At 46.0% G+C, this 18,644-nt stretch overlaps 1 protein-coding gene across 1 annotated transcript in view; it reads left to right on the plus strand.

Moving 5' to 3' along the window:
* The window catches only part of SYT14 (synaptotagmin 14), a 486,478-nt gene that overhangs the window by 447,348 nt on the left and 20,486 nt on the right, over nucleotides 1-18,644 (plus strand). Inside the window, exon 5 of the mRNA XM_085609382.1 lies at nucleotides 7,401-7,590. Within this exon, the coding sequence (XP_085465508.1) occupies nucleotides 7,401-7,590 (190 nt within the window). The remainder of the gene's footprint in view (nucleotides 1-7,400; nucleotides 7,591-18,644) is intronic.

Genomic DNA, 18,644 nt, shown 5'->3' on the forward strand with positions numbered 1-18,644 from the left:
TACAATAGAGAAACAAAAGTTATCATAATAGTACATGAGCCTCCTAAACAGAAGTCAATGCTTCTTTCTCAACCTTCCCGTAAGAGGAGTCTTGTGTGACCAGTCCAGACCTTAATCAATTCCACCCCTGCAACAAGAACAAGACAGAGCAATAACCAAGCAGGCTATCAGTCACCATGAGGTTGTGCTCCTCTAGGTAGGATCTTGCTGCAGCTGCATGTATAAAGATATACTGCTTTTCATTAGCCCAACTGAGGGGCATATCAGCAAGGGCCGGCGATAATTATCGCTAAGCTCACTTAGCACGAGGATAATTATCGCCGGCCAACTCTGAATTTTATCGCAGAGATAGCGTGCTATCAGCAACGCTTATCTCCAAAGCGATAAAATTCAGAGCGCAAGCTGCCAACTGTGCGATTATCGCTGGAAATCCAGCGATAATCGCACAACTTTTGGCGATAGCTTGCTGATAGGGCTACACATACTTAGCCATGATATCCACCTTCCATAGGATATCATGGCTAAGTCAGTTTCAAAGCAGGCATAAGGAAAGTAGTGATAACAGAGGTTATCGCTACTTTTCTTGTCGCTATGCTGCTTTGCGTGAGGCTTAATAATAGGAGATATGTCGCTTAGCGACATTTCTCCTGTTATTCTGGGGAGGAACGCCCACTTTGCATCTGATTAGAGATGCAAAGCTGGGCGTTAAGGGAAAGTGCGAAGATTAGCGTTAACGTGTCCTTGCTAATAGGGCGTTAAAACTATCGCCGCTTTTCGTCCGAAAACGGACGCAAAAGCGGCGATAATTTTTTATCACCTCGTTGATAATATACCCCTGATTGAGTAATCAGGGAAAGACAAAAGGGTAACCCTCACCTAAAGACTTTTTCACCTTTCATATTAAAGGCTACAGAGTTTGCAGTCTCCCCCCCCCCCGCCATCCACCAAATGGCAGTGTTAATGCCAATGCTGTATGTACTAAACCCACTGACACTTATGCTTGAGGTAGGACTGGGGCAGCAGGGTTACAGATCTGGTGCTGCCCTGAGAGAACTGCGTATAGTTTGCAGCCTTTTCTGTGCAGGTTATGTATGCACAGTACAAAATGGGGTCTTCTGGTTTTGTACAACCTTATCCAGAAATGATTTTGCATAGCCCAGTATTGGGCTACAGAGGGAATAACACCTGGTTTTGCAACAGTACCCAGAGCTCAGGATAATGGCTGCATAGAAAGTCTGATATGGAGGGTGACTATGGAAGAAGAGCCTTGGCCTTTTGAAAATCCACATCCAGTGGAATGTGGATTTCTGTGTGGATTTGTCATAATGATTCTGAACCTATTTGTGTTTCCCTCAGCAACAGTGTGATGAAGGTTAGGGTGGAAAAGAGGTGCAGCAGGTAAAGCAGAAGCATGTTGTTAATTGCTCTACATAATAAGCTTTAGTGTCTTATTTCTTAGTATGCCTCCTTGTCCTAAACATAGTTTGAAAATTGGTCCTTGTTGCATTGTTGTGGCCATAATCTGGTAGTTCCCATTTATTTGCCTTTTATCAGCATTGACAATTGGTTACTTGTCTTTCTTTTGGCCTTTATTACCTGATATTCCTCTACATTAAAATATGTCCTGGGCTTGCCAGATCATTTCATGATAGTAGGTAGGACACATCTTTTCCCGGAATTTTATATAACTGAGTACATTCTGGTAGTTGTAGCCTAGGCATGCTTTAATAAGCCAAATGCACAAGCACACCCAATGATTTGGAAAACAACAGTCAGGCCTGGAAATGTGCTGTTGTGAGGTCCAGCAAATTACCACTAAACTCCCCAGCTTTTGCTCATGGTGAGATTGCTCTGGCATTAGGGCCTGAACGTGTGCATGAAGATACTGCACTGGTCATCAGAAGCTGTAATAGTGCATGGAGAAGCTACAATGAGCATTGAAGGCTAAACCTTAATATGACGAGGCTGTGCTGAATAATTCAGGATGTATCTGCACCTAGAGAGGATGCACTCAGCACTTGGCAAAAATGTACAGGACATTTGAGACTGTACCCAACCATAATGAGCCTGTGAAGGGAGGGATTATGTGCCTGTATTGTAGCTCTTAATGTGCCTATGAAGCTGCTAGGTGGCCTACCACCTTCCATATCATTATGGACGTTGTTTCCAGTCCAAGACTTTTATGCCATCACCTAATGCATTCTGGGTATTGTAGTTTTACTTTGCTTTCATTTAACCAATTAGACTGGCGCATGTGAAAGCAACAAGGTGAAAAGTTCAGGGATGGAGAAAGTGTTCGTAATGACCTGGAGTCAGGTGGTCATACTACAGGCTTCACGTGGCATACGCATCTAATCCAGACATTATGAGGCTATAGCACAGAATGTGTTGGGTATGCGGGGGCATATGACGGTTATGCTTGACTTTTTAAGGATCTTGTGGACATTTGGGGGATGCGTATACATTTTAGCTTCTAATAGCCTATATGAAGCTTGTACCTGTGTAAATGATAGCTGCACCCTCGCATATCAGGTATGCGCTCCTTGCATGTCATGGAAGTACATTAGTTAATATGTGATTTGTAACAAAAATAGTAATCTGCTTTAGTGGTCCTTTTGTGTTTTTACTAATCCTGTATGTGTTATACATTTCTTAACATGAGGTCCTCAGGTCAAAGGTCATTTGATGTCACTTCCTGTCATGTGATACACAAATTATCTCACTTCCCCCCGTTTTGGTGAATCGACATCCATGAATATATTTAATAAAAATACATACATATGTACATACGCAAAGGGAATTTGAGTCAGGAGCATTTAAAAGTAAGAGTAGAATAATATTAGGTGTATACAGGTGTATATAGGAGCAAGTAAGGCATACGTAGGAGTTAAAGTAAGAGCATGCGAGAATAAAAAATGGGTAATAGTAAACCACAGGAGGGATAAACTCAGGAGTACAGTAAGTCAAGAAGAAATAGTCGAAGTAGATTTATGTAGAAGTAAATGGGAGTAATTCAAAGTATGAATAGGAGCAAAAATCGGCAATATACATTGAACTGCAAAAAGCAGATAGGGGTATGAGTAGACAAAGGTAGGAGTAAGAGTAGCAGTAAATAGAAGCAAGTCTAGGTATAAATAGGCATATGTAAGAGTAAAACTAAAGGTAGTCTCAGTATAGGAAGGAGAAAGAGTAAGATTAAAAATAAGTTGAGTTTAAATAGGAGTAGGAATAGGAGTAGCGTAGAAGCAAGGTTAGTAATAATAGTAAATGCAACACTAAGGGTAGGAGTATTAGAAGGAGTAAGTTCGGAGAAAGAGTAATAAGAAGAGTAGCAGGAGAAGGTAGGTGTGAATAGCAGTAGGTGTAAGTAGGAGTAAGCAACACAATTGAGTTTCTACACTAAAAAGGCGTGCAGCCATGTGGCTGCTAGATCAGACAATTTCTAAATCTGTCTTTAATTAACCCTGATAAAAGCTATACTAGTGTGGTGCTTGTGCAAATGCTTCCATTAGGCAAAGTCATTGCTGTGTCAGATTTAAAGTAAGTGATACAACAACAGTAAAAATGCTGACAATAGAATCCACTTCACAACCACACTATAAGCTGTGAAGCCTGGTAATATTTGAAATATACACCAGATAACATGCTACAGCAACAGCTGGAGAAAAGGGTAGCAGTGTAGCTGTTTTTTTGTCAACCGGTACAGAGAGGGTGCACATAAACAGATATATTACCTCCTAAAACGCATGTAGGCTATTTTGAACAACACTTTTTCACTCTTTTTCACTGCAATAATGCACAGGAAACAAATGCACAAAAAATATCACTTGTCATTAATAGCAGGCAGATATATATGCAAACTCAAGATATAATGAAACAGCTACTTTATTTTCACTTGGAGATTTAACGTTGTTTGAAAAAGATTTCTGCTTTAAAGCAAAATAACTGTTTCTAGGAATGATTACTTCCAGATGTACCGTTGGTGAATTCGTAGCTTTCGTAAAAAAGAACATGTACAGAATAAGCAGTTTGAAATCTCTTAAGGTATTTGGAGAATAAAGCAAAGGGCTGCTTTGCCTCTCGGTTGCTTGTTTCTTCCCAAAGTGCTCTCATCCTTAAAATGTTGCCGAAAATAATGCAAGGTACTCCAAAAACCCAATGACTGTCCCGTGTGTTGACCAAAGATGTGATTGGCATGGACAACAAAGCCAGTGGCTGAAGGGGCTGGCCCAGTACCCACTCTGTTTACGCTAACTGTGGGCTGAACCAAAATAGATGAAGCAAGCTTTATGAATGGATATGTACTATTACCTCCTCGTAAGTCTTCCTCGCCACACGACTAATGTAGTGAGCTTTACACCCAATAGAACTCTCTAAGCAAATTAGCGCTCTAGTCCTCCCATCCCTTCTTAACATGGCCGACCTTCTTCCCCCCTGACCTAGTACAAGAGGAGGCATGACCCACCCCACTTACTGTTCAGGTACCGAGCCTCAGCACCCAACAACATAAAGCCAATAGCCAAACAGGGAAGGGAGGTATGAGAACTCATGTTTTGAGAAAGACTACACTCGGAATAATGAACATTACCGGTAAGTAACTGGAGCATTACCAACTCGTAAGTCATCCTCGCCACATGACTAATGTAGTAAGCATATACCAAAGCCAAAACGGTCTCATGGTCACCAAAAAACAACAGACCAAAATGCGAGGCAAAAACAAAGTTCAATCCAAACTTCAAACAGAGAAAAAACAAACAGGCACTCAACAGGCGGGTGGCAATCAATCTCAGGCAGAGCCAGCCTGCAGAACAGCCTCAGCAAAACTTCCAGCAGATGAATCACCCAACACCTCCACCTAGTGGTCCATGAACATGCGAGGAGAGGCCCACGTCGCAGCCTTACAAATATCCTCAATGGAGAGACTCTTGAAAGAAGCCAAATAGACCAAAACACTATGGGTAGACCTCCCCTGTATCCTGCAGACACCTCTGATCCCTGCAACCCCTAGGTTGTAAGAATCATCTGCTTAATCCACATACTGCCACTCATTATCAATCACCTTCCTGGTCGATGGATGCAAGGGAAGAGACTCAGGCTCACGCTTCTGGTATTGCATGAAAAAATCCTCTGAATCATCCTCCACCTGGGGCACCGAAAATGCCAGGTTATCCTTGATATGTTGCGAAACCTCTTTCAGTTCCTGCACCTATCTGCCCCGGAGATCATCCTCCTCCCTGTCAGCCTCAGCACTGGCGGAAGGTTCAATACACTACTTCGTCGGGGAAGAAGGGCCCTCACGCTCCTTATAGCTGTAGCCACAGCGGCCTGGATCATCTGCTGGATGGCCTGCAAGGAAGGAGCCTCTACCAGAGCCTGCACACTAGGGCCTGCCTCCATCTGCGGTCCCTCACCAGACTCCATCTTAACAAACACTCCTGTTAGGAACAGAATGCCCCCAAAGGAACCAGGCTGAAATAAGGGCTAACTATCACAAAAAGAAACAACACTGGAAAACCTTCCTGGTTGCCAGGCAACGCCACCACACCAGCAGCTTGCACGCTGTCAGTGTGACTGAACGTCCACATTCCTTAGCAAATTCAGGCATGCCAGGAATACGTGCTGCGTCACAGCCCTAGCTGAGCCTGGTACCACCGCAAAGCCGCCAGGACGCCCTACTACAGCCTTACAAACAAACAGCTGGAGAGGACGTTCGTGGGCTTCAAACAAAGCTGGACCACAGACATCGGCACAGCAGCTGCAGGAAACCAAGCTGTCCTCACTGTGAGGATCGGCCCTGTGGCATGAGCTCGATGAGGCAGGGCTTCAACAAGAAGTAAGAGGCTGCACTGGCTGGCTTCCCGCTGTCCACAGACATTTGCACAGTGGCCATAGGAAACAGAGCTGTCCTCACCGCGAGGATCGCCTCCGTATGAGCCAGCTGAGATAGGGCTTCACCTAAAAGTAAGAACCCGCTCTGACTGGGCTTCAACAGCATAAACCGCTCACAAATCCTGGGCACAACAAACGAGCCCGCTTAGCAGTGCTTCCCCTCAGGCGTTTGGGCCGGGTATCGTACGACCTTGCTCCACTTACCTGTAACATGCTCCTGAAGAGAATGCAGAGCAGCACCAAAAAAAACCAGGCAGTGGGGTGTGTCATGCCTCCTCTTGTACTAGGTCAGGGGTGAAAGAGGTCAGCCATGTTAAGGACGGATGGGAGGACTAGAGCGCTAATTTGCTTGGAGGGTTCTCTTGGGGAGTTGAAGCTCACTACGTTAGTCATGTGGTGGGGAATACTACATTCGGAGTAATGAAGACTTCCAGTAGGTAACCGGAGCACTATTTTATGTATTCAAGAGATCAGGGAGGCAGCTAAAATTTCCTTAACAGAAATTTCCAAGCTGTGCTTTTTCGAGGGCAGCATTTGTCGTAGAGCGAGCCTGTTAAGTGCTGTTTCTACTATTACCTTTAAAGTTCTGTTGAATGGGCGAGAAAAGTAGGGTGATCGGATTAATGTGCATTTACCCATGTTGTAGAGGCAATTGAGTAATACCGCATTATTCCATGATTTAAATGGGGGCCTCAGTTTGCTACATTCTCCATCGAAAGATGTTTCAATGTCAGGCTCATCCAATGATTTGGGAAGACCTAAACCACTTAATTTGACAATTAACCGTTCTGTATCTGTACAGGATAAGCCATTTCCTCTACCTTTATCTTACTGGTTTGTCCAAGCCATGAAGCACTATTTAGAATGCATACTCTCCAATTACCTTGAGCAGAATACATTACCTAACAATTGTATAAGTCCACAGCTGAAGTTTACAGAGAAATACAAATGACTTTTTAGAAAGATGGGGAGGACATCTTTGGCAAATTCATGTGTTAGTGGCATTTTATATCTTGAAATTGGTCAATAATTCTAGTTATTGTTCCATTCCTTCGTAATGCGACCCTCGCCACCCATTGGTCAAATGAGTATCAATCGCTAGTCGCATTGGCATGCTGTGTAGTGATTTATACTACATATAAACATTAAAAGTTTTGGAGTTTCATTGAAGTCGATGGAATGAACGATTGATTAGGATTGCCAGTATTAACCCAGTGCCCGGCATTATCAGTTGCTCATCTTGGAGCGGGCATAGTGACCGATACATCCCTCAGCAATCGCCTGTAGTCCCCTAGATCTTCTAAATTTCATATTCAATTTGATTTTGTTGATTGGAAAAGTATGTCCAGTCTATCCCTGGATTCATTTTTAGAGGTAGAATATGCTGCAGTGAAACTGAATATGTTAATCTTCACCCACTACATAGAAATGTCACACAGACAGAAATGCGAGCATATTCTTTAATGTCTGTGTTGTTGAATAACTTGGTAAAATCTTGTTTCTATTTCTAGGGTTGTGACTCCCAGATGAGCACGTCGGAAATGTCTTGCAGTGAAAGCACTTCTTCATGTCAATCCTTAGCACATGGCGCTGCCCCTGAGATCCTGATCGGCCTTCTGTACAACGCCACCACCGGAAGGCTGTCAGCGGAAGTGATCAAAGGAAGCCACTTCAAAAACCTGGCAGCAAACAGGCCCCCGAGTGAGTGTAAACCCTCCTCCCCTTTTTCATACTGCAAAATTAGAATGAACCATCTGAATTATTCTAAGAATAGCCATCAGGTAATCCGTCTTAGCAGTTCTATTTGTTGTTTTGTAACGCAGTAACCATATAGCATCTAAAATAGGTGTAGGCCAGTAATGCTGCTTTGATTTGAAGCAGTGACTAGGCGCTAATGGTTAGCAGAGCAGCAGATATCAGATTAAAATATGTAAGAGACAACATAAACCACATCCGCGTAAACGCCCTAAACATGTTACTTTTTTCAGTGAGTGTCACTAGTTCTGTCTGCACAGTTGTGTGTTGAGTTTGTTCAATGTAGCGCACTTTTAAACTAAGTGGGACCTATGTACAAATTTGCATGTGCATGACATTCTGAGATTTTCGGCAAGCTCATAACTGATAATGTTCAGATCCCAATTTCACCGCGATGCGTGCATCCAGCATTAGGGTAAAAACATTAACCGAACTTGATTTAAATGATAAGTGAGTAAACCATATCAGTGGATGGGTCATTCCCTTTGGCTTGAGTTCATGGAAGAAAGACAAACCAACGTTCTGATTTTAAGCCCGCTTAATTTGAAACTACAACTCCCTTTTTGCTGGTGAGATGATTCTTTGAATGATTCTGTTTAAGTTGTGTTGATTATCAGTGGCGTCACTAGGGTTGGTGTCACCCGGTGCGGGTGACTCATGGTGTCACCCCCTCACGACTTACCGCATGGACCTCCTCCGCTCCGAGTCCGCTAGCCTACAAGCCCTAGATTAGATTATATCTACTTGCAAACAGTCACCAGTATACAACGGATCAATTCTGTGTGTATACAGAGCATGTGGAGAGTTATTTGAAAGTAAGAGCGATGTCTGGATGTAAGTGCAAACCCTCAAATTCCAACAGGCCCGATTTTAACACAAGTACTTACTTCCAGGCCCGATTATCCACTTTTCGACCATCCCGCTCCTGTGTACCTTATCTCACAGCTGACCTTCAGGCCCCAGCCCCATATCAGCCCCATCCAGCTCTACTTTCATTATTCCCGTAAAAAACATTAGCAAAATCACCTTCAAACTTAAAACATTAAATATAGCAGTAAATATAATTAGCACGCACTTTAAAATATGTTCCACAGTTGCCCTAATGACCTGATTGCTAATTAAATAAAAACAGAAAGGCAATTACAGGACCGGTTTTATCGCTAGTATGTAATTCCGTCTACAGGGAATGTCACATGAGCCAATGAGGATTACAAGATGTAGGAATCACATGGTGGCATCCATACTGGTGGGCAGTAAATTTAAAGAGGGTTTGGGCTGGGGAAGCACAAACTCAGGATTTAAAGCATACCGTAGTGGTTGGGGCTTGGCTTTACTAATAAAAATGTATATCGGCCCAAACTCTTTTTAGCAACATTAAAATAATGAAAGACTGGGGAATTTCTAACTTTATAGTAACACAAAAAAAGTGAAGTTCTAACTATACCATTCATGTTTGTCTGCAGGTCTTTGATGACAGTTCATAGCCACTGTCCTGTGTTAGGATTGTAACTTTTGAACTGCAAGTAACACAAGAACCCACTGAGCTATCCAAATAAAATACAGTTTATCTGCATTTCAAAACTACCAACAGGCAAAGGACTGCTCTCCAGCAGGATCATTAATCACGAGTTCTCTGGACATGTCTTATTGTTGCCTTGCATCCATGGCCATGATAATGATGTGCTTTGCTGGGCCTGTGCAGATTTTTTAAATAAAAACAAACAGTAATGAGGTCCCTAATTATCCCCTTCCATTCATCTTTAAGACTTTCATGTATACATCCATCTATCCATCGTTTCATACTTTCATGAATCCTTTCACCATTCCATCCATCCACTCTTTCATTATTAGTTTTCCATCCATCCATCCTTTCGCTCACACTTCCAAACATTCATACATCCTATTACCCATCCATTCGTCAATCCATTCTTCTTCATCCATCCACCAATTCACCCTCCTTTTATCAGTCCAGCAGTCCATCCTTCCACACCTCCATCCAGGCGGCCATCCATCCAGACTTCTATCGTTCCAGCCACTTTCTTTCTCACACTCATGCAAATATTGTTTTGTCCTTACATCCATCAGCCCATTTGCCCATGCATTCATCCTTTTATCCTTTTTATCCTTCCAGGAACCAATTGGGCGTTTTGTCAAATCTGTGCCCTTCCCCTCAGCCTGGTAGCCTGGAAACTGGTTTGTGAGAGAGCTGTCCAAGCTTAGGCTATTTTGTGCATTCAATCCCAGTAGCCAGAGAGCTGAAAAAACAGCTGATGCATGAAAGATGGTTTGGGGATGGGCACTGTAAGCCAAGGCCTCTTCTGAGCCCTAGGCCACCATTGAAAGGAGTCCCACGCACGTGGGGAAGGAGTGGACCTGCAGAGGAGAAATGCACACATCTTTGGAGCCAAGGATCCCAAACATCTAAGATTCCGTCTTGCGTACACACCTGAACCCACAATCGCACTCATTGACTCTCACACCTTGACTGTCACTCATACTCACTCTTTCTAGGAAAAGAGCTGTCCAGTCTGGATATGTGTTCTTTTATGTTGGCTTAATTTAGGTTCTTGTACTGTTTTGTGGGTCCTGATCATGTGTCTCGTTTACAGTTTGGTGGATGGTATACTCCGTCGCAAACATGGCGGATGTCCCGTCCACGGTGGGCCTTAGTCCAATAAACGAAGTGGGCCGCTGTTTTAGATATAAAATACAACAATAATCTGGGTCCAGTGGGCCCCATAAACCTCTGGGCCCTGGTGCCACTGCACTTGCTGCACCAGTTGATCCCCTGGGGCGTAACGCCACAGAGAGTTAGTGGGGTACACATAAAGGGTGTCAGGAAATGCAAGCTTATATCACTTTGGCGCTGAGTTGATTGTTGCCACACAACACTGGAGTGGGTGACGGACTCCGTGCGATCTGAGACAGCGCTCGCTGGGTAGACTAATGCAACCAAAGCATGGGGTGGAGTCTGATGAGACCCCAAGGCGGTGGGGGGGGGGAGATAATAGAAGCTGCTGCTGCAGGGGGTGACAGAAGCCACAGTACAATTGTGATCTAATCTGTAGCAGAGGAGGAGGGGGGGTAGGAGTGGACCAGTACCTCTCGTCAAGCCCGGCCCCCCTGTACTCCTGTTATCCCGACGATTGCTGCTTCGCATCCGATATTCGCAGCCCCTCGGGACGGGGAGCAGTGGCTGGGGGTCTCTCTCTCTGTCCCACAGACGTCCATATTTTCAGTTTGCCCTTTTTGAAGGAAGACACAGGAGAAGACCCATTGCATTTGGTGAGGGTAGAGAAAGGAGTTTAGTTAAGGACTGACTAGTTCCTATGTTACGAAAGTGTATCCCCATGTCAAGCCTCTCCCTCATCTTTCTTAACGCTGGACTTATCCGTGCAATAATAAGGCGCTATCTGGTCGGCAAGGGTGGACTGTAAATGAATTCAGGTGTTTGGAACAGGCAAAGCGAACCTGAGTTACGTATAAAGCTGGAGCCCTCGCAGACACAGTGTCATTAGCGCAGAGAGGTCAGGTGGGAACCGAAGCGGCCGGGGTCCCTGTCTGAGCTACCTTCTCTGTGTGACGCGGCCCGGCGACCCTCCAGAAAGCCCCCGCTTCCTCGTCCAGCGCTGCCTGAGGAGAGTTATTGACTCCAGAGGAAGTTGAGGAAGCAGGGCTAACGAAGGACGACGCAGCCGAGAGCTGGCTCGTGCAGCTGGACACCAGCCGCTTCCCCAAATGCGTTGTATTGCACCGCAATTGCATTTGTATAGCGCTTCGTACCTTCACAAAGCGCCGAATTGCGTCCTAGGACGGGTCGGGTAGCACTCGATGTGTCGGGGGAGTGCTCGGTTGAAGGGTGTATTGCTCTCATCGAGGTACGTCATTGGCTGGCGTGAGTAACGAGGAGTGGGCTAGGCAAAACCAATGTAAAGGGCAGCCAGCGTGCGTAAAGGGGAGCTCTTTCACCTGCCGCGGTGAAATGGGACAGAATATCCCATCTCTCCCAGGAGGCTGTACGGCGACTCCAGTACTCTCTCCTCCCGCAACAAGATCTCGTCCCGCCCACGCTTTTAGCCGCCTTCTTCCGAGTCTCTTGAAACTTTCTTGCCAGACCATGGTTCTGCCCACCCAGTTACAGACTGCAAGAACCCTGCCCTGGGGTAGTGCTATTTCAGACCCCATTTCGACAAAGGGTCGTCCGAGCCTGGACTGCCCCTTTCATTTGCACTGAGAATCTCATATCACATGCTGTATGACTAACATGTCTACCTCGGTCGGCGGCCCGCGGCCGTTAGGCTTAAAAACCAGACTCCACTCCGCTCCGCTCCTCCTTGCAGTAGTTGGAATAAAATTAAATTATAGTGTCAGTGGCGACCTGAGACCTCCTCACCTCCGCTCCTCGTCGTGATGCCAAGTCACGCGCACTTGGGGCCCAATGCTGCGGAATTCGGAATCCTCCAACAACGCCGCCCGCCTGCACCCCTCTAGTGACGACGTGACGTCACTGCCAAGGTGCGCAGACGCGGCGGAGGAGGAGACAGTGCGCGCTGCGCACAGGCACCTCCTGCTGAAGGTTAGGTTGCGCGCGTCGTTGCGTTTCGGTTTCTGAACTGCTGGTTGTGGTCTGGTTTCAATCAAATTTTGAACTGACGGTTGCAGTGCACCACACCACACCGACCGGACCGGCCCTTTGGTGTCACCCCGTGAGGGTGTCACCCGTTGCGGTCCGCACCCCCCGCACCCCCCTAGTGACGCCACTGTTGATTATTACTTTTATGTCGATGACTAGAACAGAAAAAGTCTTTAAAACAATAGCTTCTTAATATAAGATGGGCAAAAGAAGTCCATGTAGGTTATGTCAGAAAATTGTATCATCAAAAAGCTACATTCCGGCTACTCCCCATGCACAGTGCGTGATTTGTAAAATAATGAGTGTCCGAAGCTCTTCTCAGAAGCCTGAGGTCGGTGCAATTAAACGTTGGTCCTTTCATACCAAGGTGGTTTAGTCTTAAAACACTTGATGCCGCTTTATTCCAAAACCACCACCCCCCTCACCCCACATTTATGTCACTCTTGCCGGGCCCCTGTTTTACTCCGTTGAGACAGGTTTTCAATCTTTCTCTTCTTCCCTTTGTTGCTTTTTTTTCACTCTTGCTCTTGGTTGATGTCTGATGCGGAAAAATAAGAGCCTGTTACCAAAGATGAGTGTTGGTCGGCCCCCACCAGCAATCACCAGCTCAAATTGACTGCCCATATTACAGTGCTGTTTTGAGCCTTGCAGGACAACATGTACACGTTGAAGTATTCATCCTGCTATAAATAGGATGGGTTTCCTGGCTAACCTTTTTTTAATTGTTTTTATTTTGTTTATTGGCATTTTGGCATATACAAGCAGTCAGTAGCGCATCATGCGACACCAGAAAATACAAGTATGAAATCATTTTGTAACTGAACAAATGAAAAAGGAAAACCAAAGTAGAAGCAACACAATGATTAATCACATATGCAAGATAAAACCTCATACATTCACATTTCGGTCACAATGCGTCGGAGGTGGACTATACGGCTAAAGTTATGGGAGAGAAAATGCACGGGAGAAATATGAAGTTTGTGTAAGGAATGACTCATGACGTTGAAACATGTTGAGGAGGCGCCTCTTGAGGAGAATTGGCGGAAGCCTCGGGATCATGTGCAAGTCCCAGATTACAAGCTGATAACCAAGTCAAAAAGGGACCCCAAATGTCTTTCGACCTAGATGCTTGGGGTAGTAATTCCCAATACACATTTAATTGTTCCTGACAGAACGTGGTGTCCAGGATCCAGGTCTTAATGGTGGGCGGTGTGCATGTGCCCCAGTGCATCGCGATGCAGCGTTTAGCTCGGAGTAGTATCATGGCAAGAATCCTACGATGGCCTGGTGGGGCTTCTTTAACATACCCTAGGAGGCATAATTTGGGAGTGGGGGTGTAGCGAGTCGCCAGTATCTCATTGATAGATTCAAGAACTTCCTTCCAGAAGTGCACGATGTTGGGACAGTTCCAAGCCATATGGCGAAATTAAGCATTTGGAGATGCACACCTCCAACATTTCGCTTCAGGGCGGATACCCATGTGCTTGAGTTGCAGGGGAGTTCTGTAAATATTTTAAATGTATGAGGGGAACTTTGTAATTAGGGGAGAGCATCTCCAGTTGTCCACAGCAGAATTGCCATTGGAGTTCTGATAATGGCTCATCTAGGTCATCATTCCAGCTAGCCATGGCTTTCGGGTGCGTGATTGGAGAAGATCCTTGCATGCCACTGTACAGTCGTGTAATGAGCTTATCTGAGGATGAGTTAGTAAGTATTGATTCAAGGACTGGAAGAGAAGGAGGCGGAGAGGAAAAAGTTTTGTGTAAAGTGCGACATGCTCCTCGAATGGAATAATACAATATTAGAATCGAAAATTGGGAAGTGTCTCAAGGCATGGATGCCAGGGGGGGCAAGAAGGTGTAGTTGGGGTAGAGATCGGCAAATGTGTCCCAACCCAAATTATGTGCGCGGGCGGAGTTGCCATTATCTGCTAATAGGGGTATTTGCGGATTATGAGCAAGTGTGAGAGGGCGCATACAATACCGACTACACTGCTTGAATACAGAGTTTATCCCAAGCCCACCGTAGTGTATCAGAGGTATTATCTATTGACTTGTTTCGCCTGATAAGGTTGATATAGGGCAACTGTTAGCGGAAGCGGTGCGACAATGTCAGATTCGACCGCTACATGAGGCTGGAAGGGAGTAGGAAATATCCACTAATGGAAGAATTGCGCCTGTGCACAGAATGCATCCACCGCTAGATCTGGGGCGCCAAGTTCGCCCTGTGACAAAGGAAGAGTGAGTATTTCCCATGCAATGCGCAGTTGCTTTTGGGCCCAGAATAGGAAGATCATCGATGAGCGCAGAGTTCTCAGGAAAGATTGTGAGTTGTAACGGAAGATTAGTGAATAAATAGAGACGCTTGGGCAACACGATCATGTTGGCCATGGCAATTTGGCCAGCTAAGGATATGGGTCGTTTAGACCAGACAATTATTTTCTCCTCTAGCCATGCTAGTGCGCGCCCAAAGTTCATGTCCCAGAGTTCTTGGATGTTAGTACTGAGCCATATCCCCAGATATCGAACGGGCCGTCTGCCCATTGGATAGGATAGTCAGGCTCAAAGGTGGTAAAGTTAGGGGTAAGTGGCAACAAGGTGGACTTTGCCCAGTTGATATGCACACCAGAGAGGCTGCCAAATCTGGCAAGTTCTCTAAGGACAGGGTTTAGATTATCCAAGGGGTCTCGTATATAAAAGGTGATATCATCAGCATATAGCAATATGATGACATCTCTCATAGGAAAATCCAAGCCACGCATTTCATGATGCTGTCTGATTCGTGCCGTAAGGGGTTCCACTGCAGTGGCAAACAGCAGGGGTGACAAAGGGCATTCCTGCCTTGAGCCACGTGTGATATTAAATGGAGCAGATATCAAACCGTTCACGCGTAACCTTGCAACTGGTTGAGAATATAGGAGCTGGATCTGTTTAATGAATAAGGGGCCTAGGCCTAGCCTGGCCAGGATGGTGAAGAGATATGGCCACTCAAGCGAATCAAAGGCCTTTGTGTCGTTGAGAAAGGCTACAAGGGCAGGTATATGTGGATCTATTTGATTTACGATGGAGAAGAAGGTTCTTAAGTTATGTGATGTGGAGCATCCAAGTATAAACCCAGATTGGTCAGGTCTAGCTATTAAAGGTAATAAGGTTTGCAGTCTGTTAGCAAGGAGTTTCGTGTACATTTTGTTGTCTATGTTTATGAGGGAAAGGTCTCTGTACAAATCGCATTGGTTGGGTAGTTTTTCCTGGCTTAAGTAATGTAGAAATGACAGCCTCCCTGGTGGTCGGGGGGTGTAAACCCCATTTATTAAGGATTCCGAGAACATTGCTGCAAGATGAGGCATCAACAGGAAGCGTAAGTTTTGTAGAAAGCAGTCGTCAGACCATTAAAGCCCGGTGCTTTATCCGATGGAAGACTTTTTATGACCTGTAGTATGTCGTCTTCTGCAAAAGGCTCATCCAAGTATTCTCTGTGAGCATTACTAAGCCATAAGAGCTCCAGAGAGTCTAGATTAGTCTATTTGCGGTGTCGCGGTTGTTTATAGCAAGGAATAAAAGTGGGTAAGATAGTCGTGTATTTCTTTGGGGCCCCCTAATGGGCGTGCCGTCATCACCTGACAGTTCCGTAATGTAGGGAGAGCAATGAGAGGGTTTAAGGAGATTTGCAAGCACCTTTCCAGGACGCTCCCCTTCGCCATATCGTCTAGCAGTGGCCAATCTTAGTTACGAACATGTGTGAAATGTAATACGGTGTAAATCTCTAAGTCGCGGTGAAGATTGTGATGGGTGTGCTTCTACAAAAACTAAACATAACAGTTTAACTCCCCTCCTCCCCCCACCCACACCAAACCCCCAATTAGGTCGTGCATAGTCCCCCCCCAATACCCATCTCAACTGAGAAAACAAGAAACATTGTTGGTGAACTTAGGGAGATCTCCTTAGGGTCACGGAGGCGCCGGCATACAGCCCAGCCATGTGGAGAAGTGGCCGTGCAGTTAAATAATTACCAATGGGAGTTCACTCCCCACAAGTACCAGGCAGAGTTAAAGGACCGGTGCTGTTGAGTCTATGAAATAGTTCGGCCTCTGTAATTATTCGTTTGATATCCATAAGTAGAAAGAGTGGTGAGAATGCACGGTAATACAATAGATGTCATCAGTCATTGTCACTGAGAGTAGTATTAGAAGCAGTGTCAATGGTCGGGGCAGGTTTTTTCTGTTGTGTTTGGCCAATGTACTTTGCAAATTTCAATGCTAATTTGGCATCAGTGAAATAGTGCAGTATACCCTTGTTCGTCACTTTCAACTTTCCTGGATAATAAAGAGCATACGTAGTGCCGGACCTTTGAAGAAGACTTTGGCTGGGCCAAATTCCCGCCGCACAGCCTGGACAGTCGGAGTGAAGTCTGGGAAAAATGAAAGTCTATTTCCTTGATGAGTGATTGTCCCTTTTTACCTGGATTTGCGCAGTATGATATCTCTGTCCCGATAGTTCAACACGCGGGCTTTGATGGGTCTGGGCGTAGCACCGACAGGAGGTTTAGATGCCAGCGTGCGGTGAGCTCTTTCTATTATGAACATAGGAGATAGGTCTGGTCTGAAGAGGTCGTGTAAGAGGTCTTCCATGAACACTTTCATTTTCGTAATCGCGGTGGTCTCTGGAACACCAAGAACATGGATGTTGTTTCTCCTAGAGCGTGCTTCAAGATCTTCATTCTTCGCTCTAATGACATCCAGCACCTTTTCCATATGGAGGTATTCCTTAGATTCAACTTGAAAGTCGTGTGCATCCGATGCCTGATCTCAAACTGATCAAGTCGGAAATCATGAGTATCAACTCGATTACGAACCTGATCCAGTTGGGAAGAGAGTCTGTCAAGTTTATTGTCAATGGCTTTGAGGCTGGACTTGACCTCTAAGAGGATGCTGCACATATCTTCTTCAGGCGGATCTGTGGAAGTATTCACCGGTGATTCTGAGTCTTGATTTGCTTCAGAGTCGGTGGTGCGGGTGCTCTGTCTGCTGTCACATGATATTTTGGACTGCTTAGGATCAGATTTCTCCATTTTGACTGAGACAAGGGGTGATGTTGTCTTCGGTGGAGAATAGCGGAACCTTAGGACAGTATCACAGACTACGGTTGGGCAGAGTAGGGGTCCTGAGGGACACCATCGCGTTCAAATGTACTGGATGGCACAAGGTTAGGGAGAACCATGGACCTCGAAATGAATGAGCACAGAGTCGTCAGAAGCCTTGTTCAAGTGGCAGGTGCCTGATATGTTTGCTGCCTCCAAAGTCAACAGGGTGCAAAGGCTGGGTGTGAGACAGAGTTCGGTATACATGAGGATAAGAGTGCCTGTTGACACTAGGTGAGTAATGTGAAGAGAGGCTAGTTGATGTTGTTGAATATTGCTAGGAGGCACGGGGCATAAGATTCAGTTATTCCATTATGCAAGGGTGTCCAGCCCTATGTCAGCATGTAGGTAAAGTCCCTGTGTGTTTAAGAGAGGTACTCATGGTGCCACTTATTTTGGTGCAGTAGTGGGCCCTGGCTTCGGCCACGGCCGTGCAGCAGGCGATTAGAGCTGAGTGTTGAAACGAGGAAGAGTGTTCCAAAGTCTTTATAGGAGGTGCCGCACTGCTATGGGGAAAATCAGCACCAGTCTGCACGCAATCCACCAAATGACTGCAGGCCACAGCCGGCCAGGGAATTTCTCAATGGGGCCTCCGCATCCCCTGCTCTCGTGCTGGACGGCGCAGGTACGATCAGGCTGAAGATCTGCAGCCCCCTCACCTTCTTACTCCCAGGTGAGCCTCCCGCTCTCGAGGTACAGCAGTATTGCCAGGCCACTGGGGATGAGCGGAGGAGCTCCGGCGGAGTCAGGAAATCCCACCCTACGTCAATACACGATCAGAGCTCCAATGGTCCAAGGCCAGCATCGCGGGGTGGCTTCTCCGAAGATGCAGCAGCAGGGGGGCAAGTCACGCAGACTAAGAGGGACCACGAGGCAGACGGGGCTGCAAAGACATCTATAAGTAAGGCATAGGGTTCTTAGGGGAAGATCTACGCTTGCTGCCACGCAGCTACCCAAATCACTGCAGGCCTTCGCGGGTCGAGCGGCCGCGCGACAGAGCACCCGAGCAGATTGCCTGAGCTTTGGCTGGCACAGGATTGGCCAAATCGAGTCGACAATGGCCCCTCACCTTCTGGGTGCCAGAGAGGATTCCCGTCCTTGCGGCCGAACAAGACCGCAGCGCAGCCTATGTTAGAATGGCGAGCCTGGTTTTCCACCGGGCGCCGATCACCACAACTTGTCTTTGGAGATCGCTGCGGGTTTGGAAGGGGTCACTCCATCCACGACCTCG

This window comes from Triturus cristatus, chromosome 6, assembly GCF_964204655.1.
Source record: "Triturus cristatus chromosome 6, aTriCri1.1, whole genome shotgun sequence".
In the NCBI taxonomy this organism is placed as follows: Eukaryota; Metazoa; Chordata; class Amphibia; order Caudata; family Salamandridae; genus Triturus; species Triturus cristatus.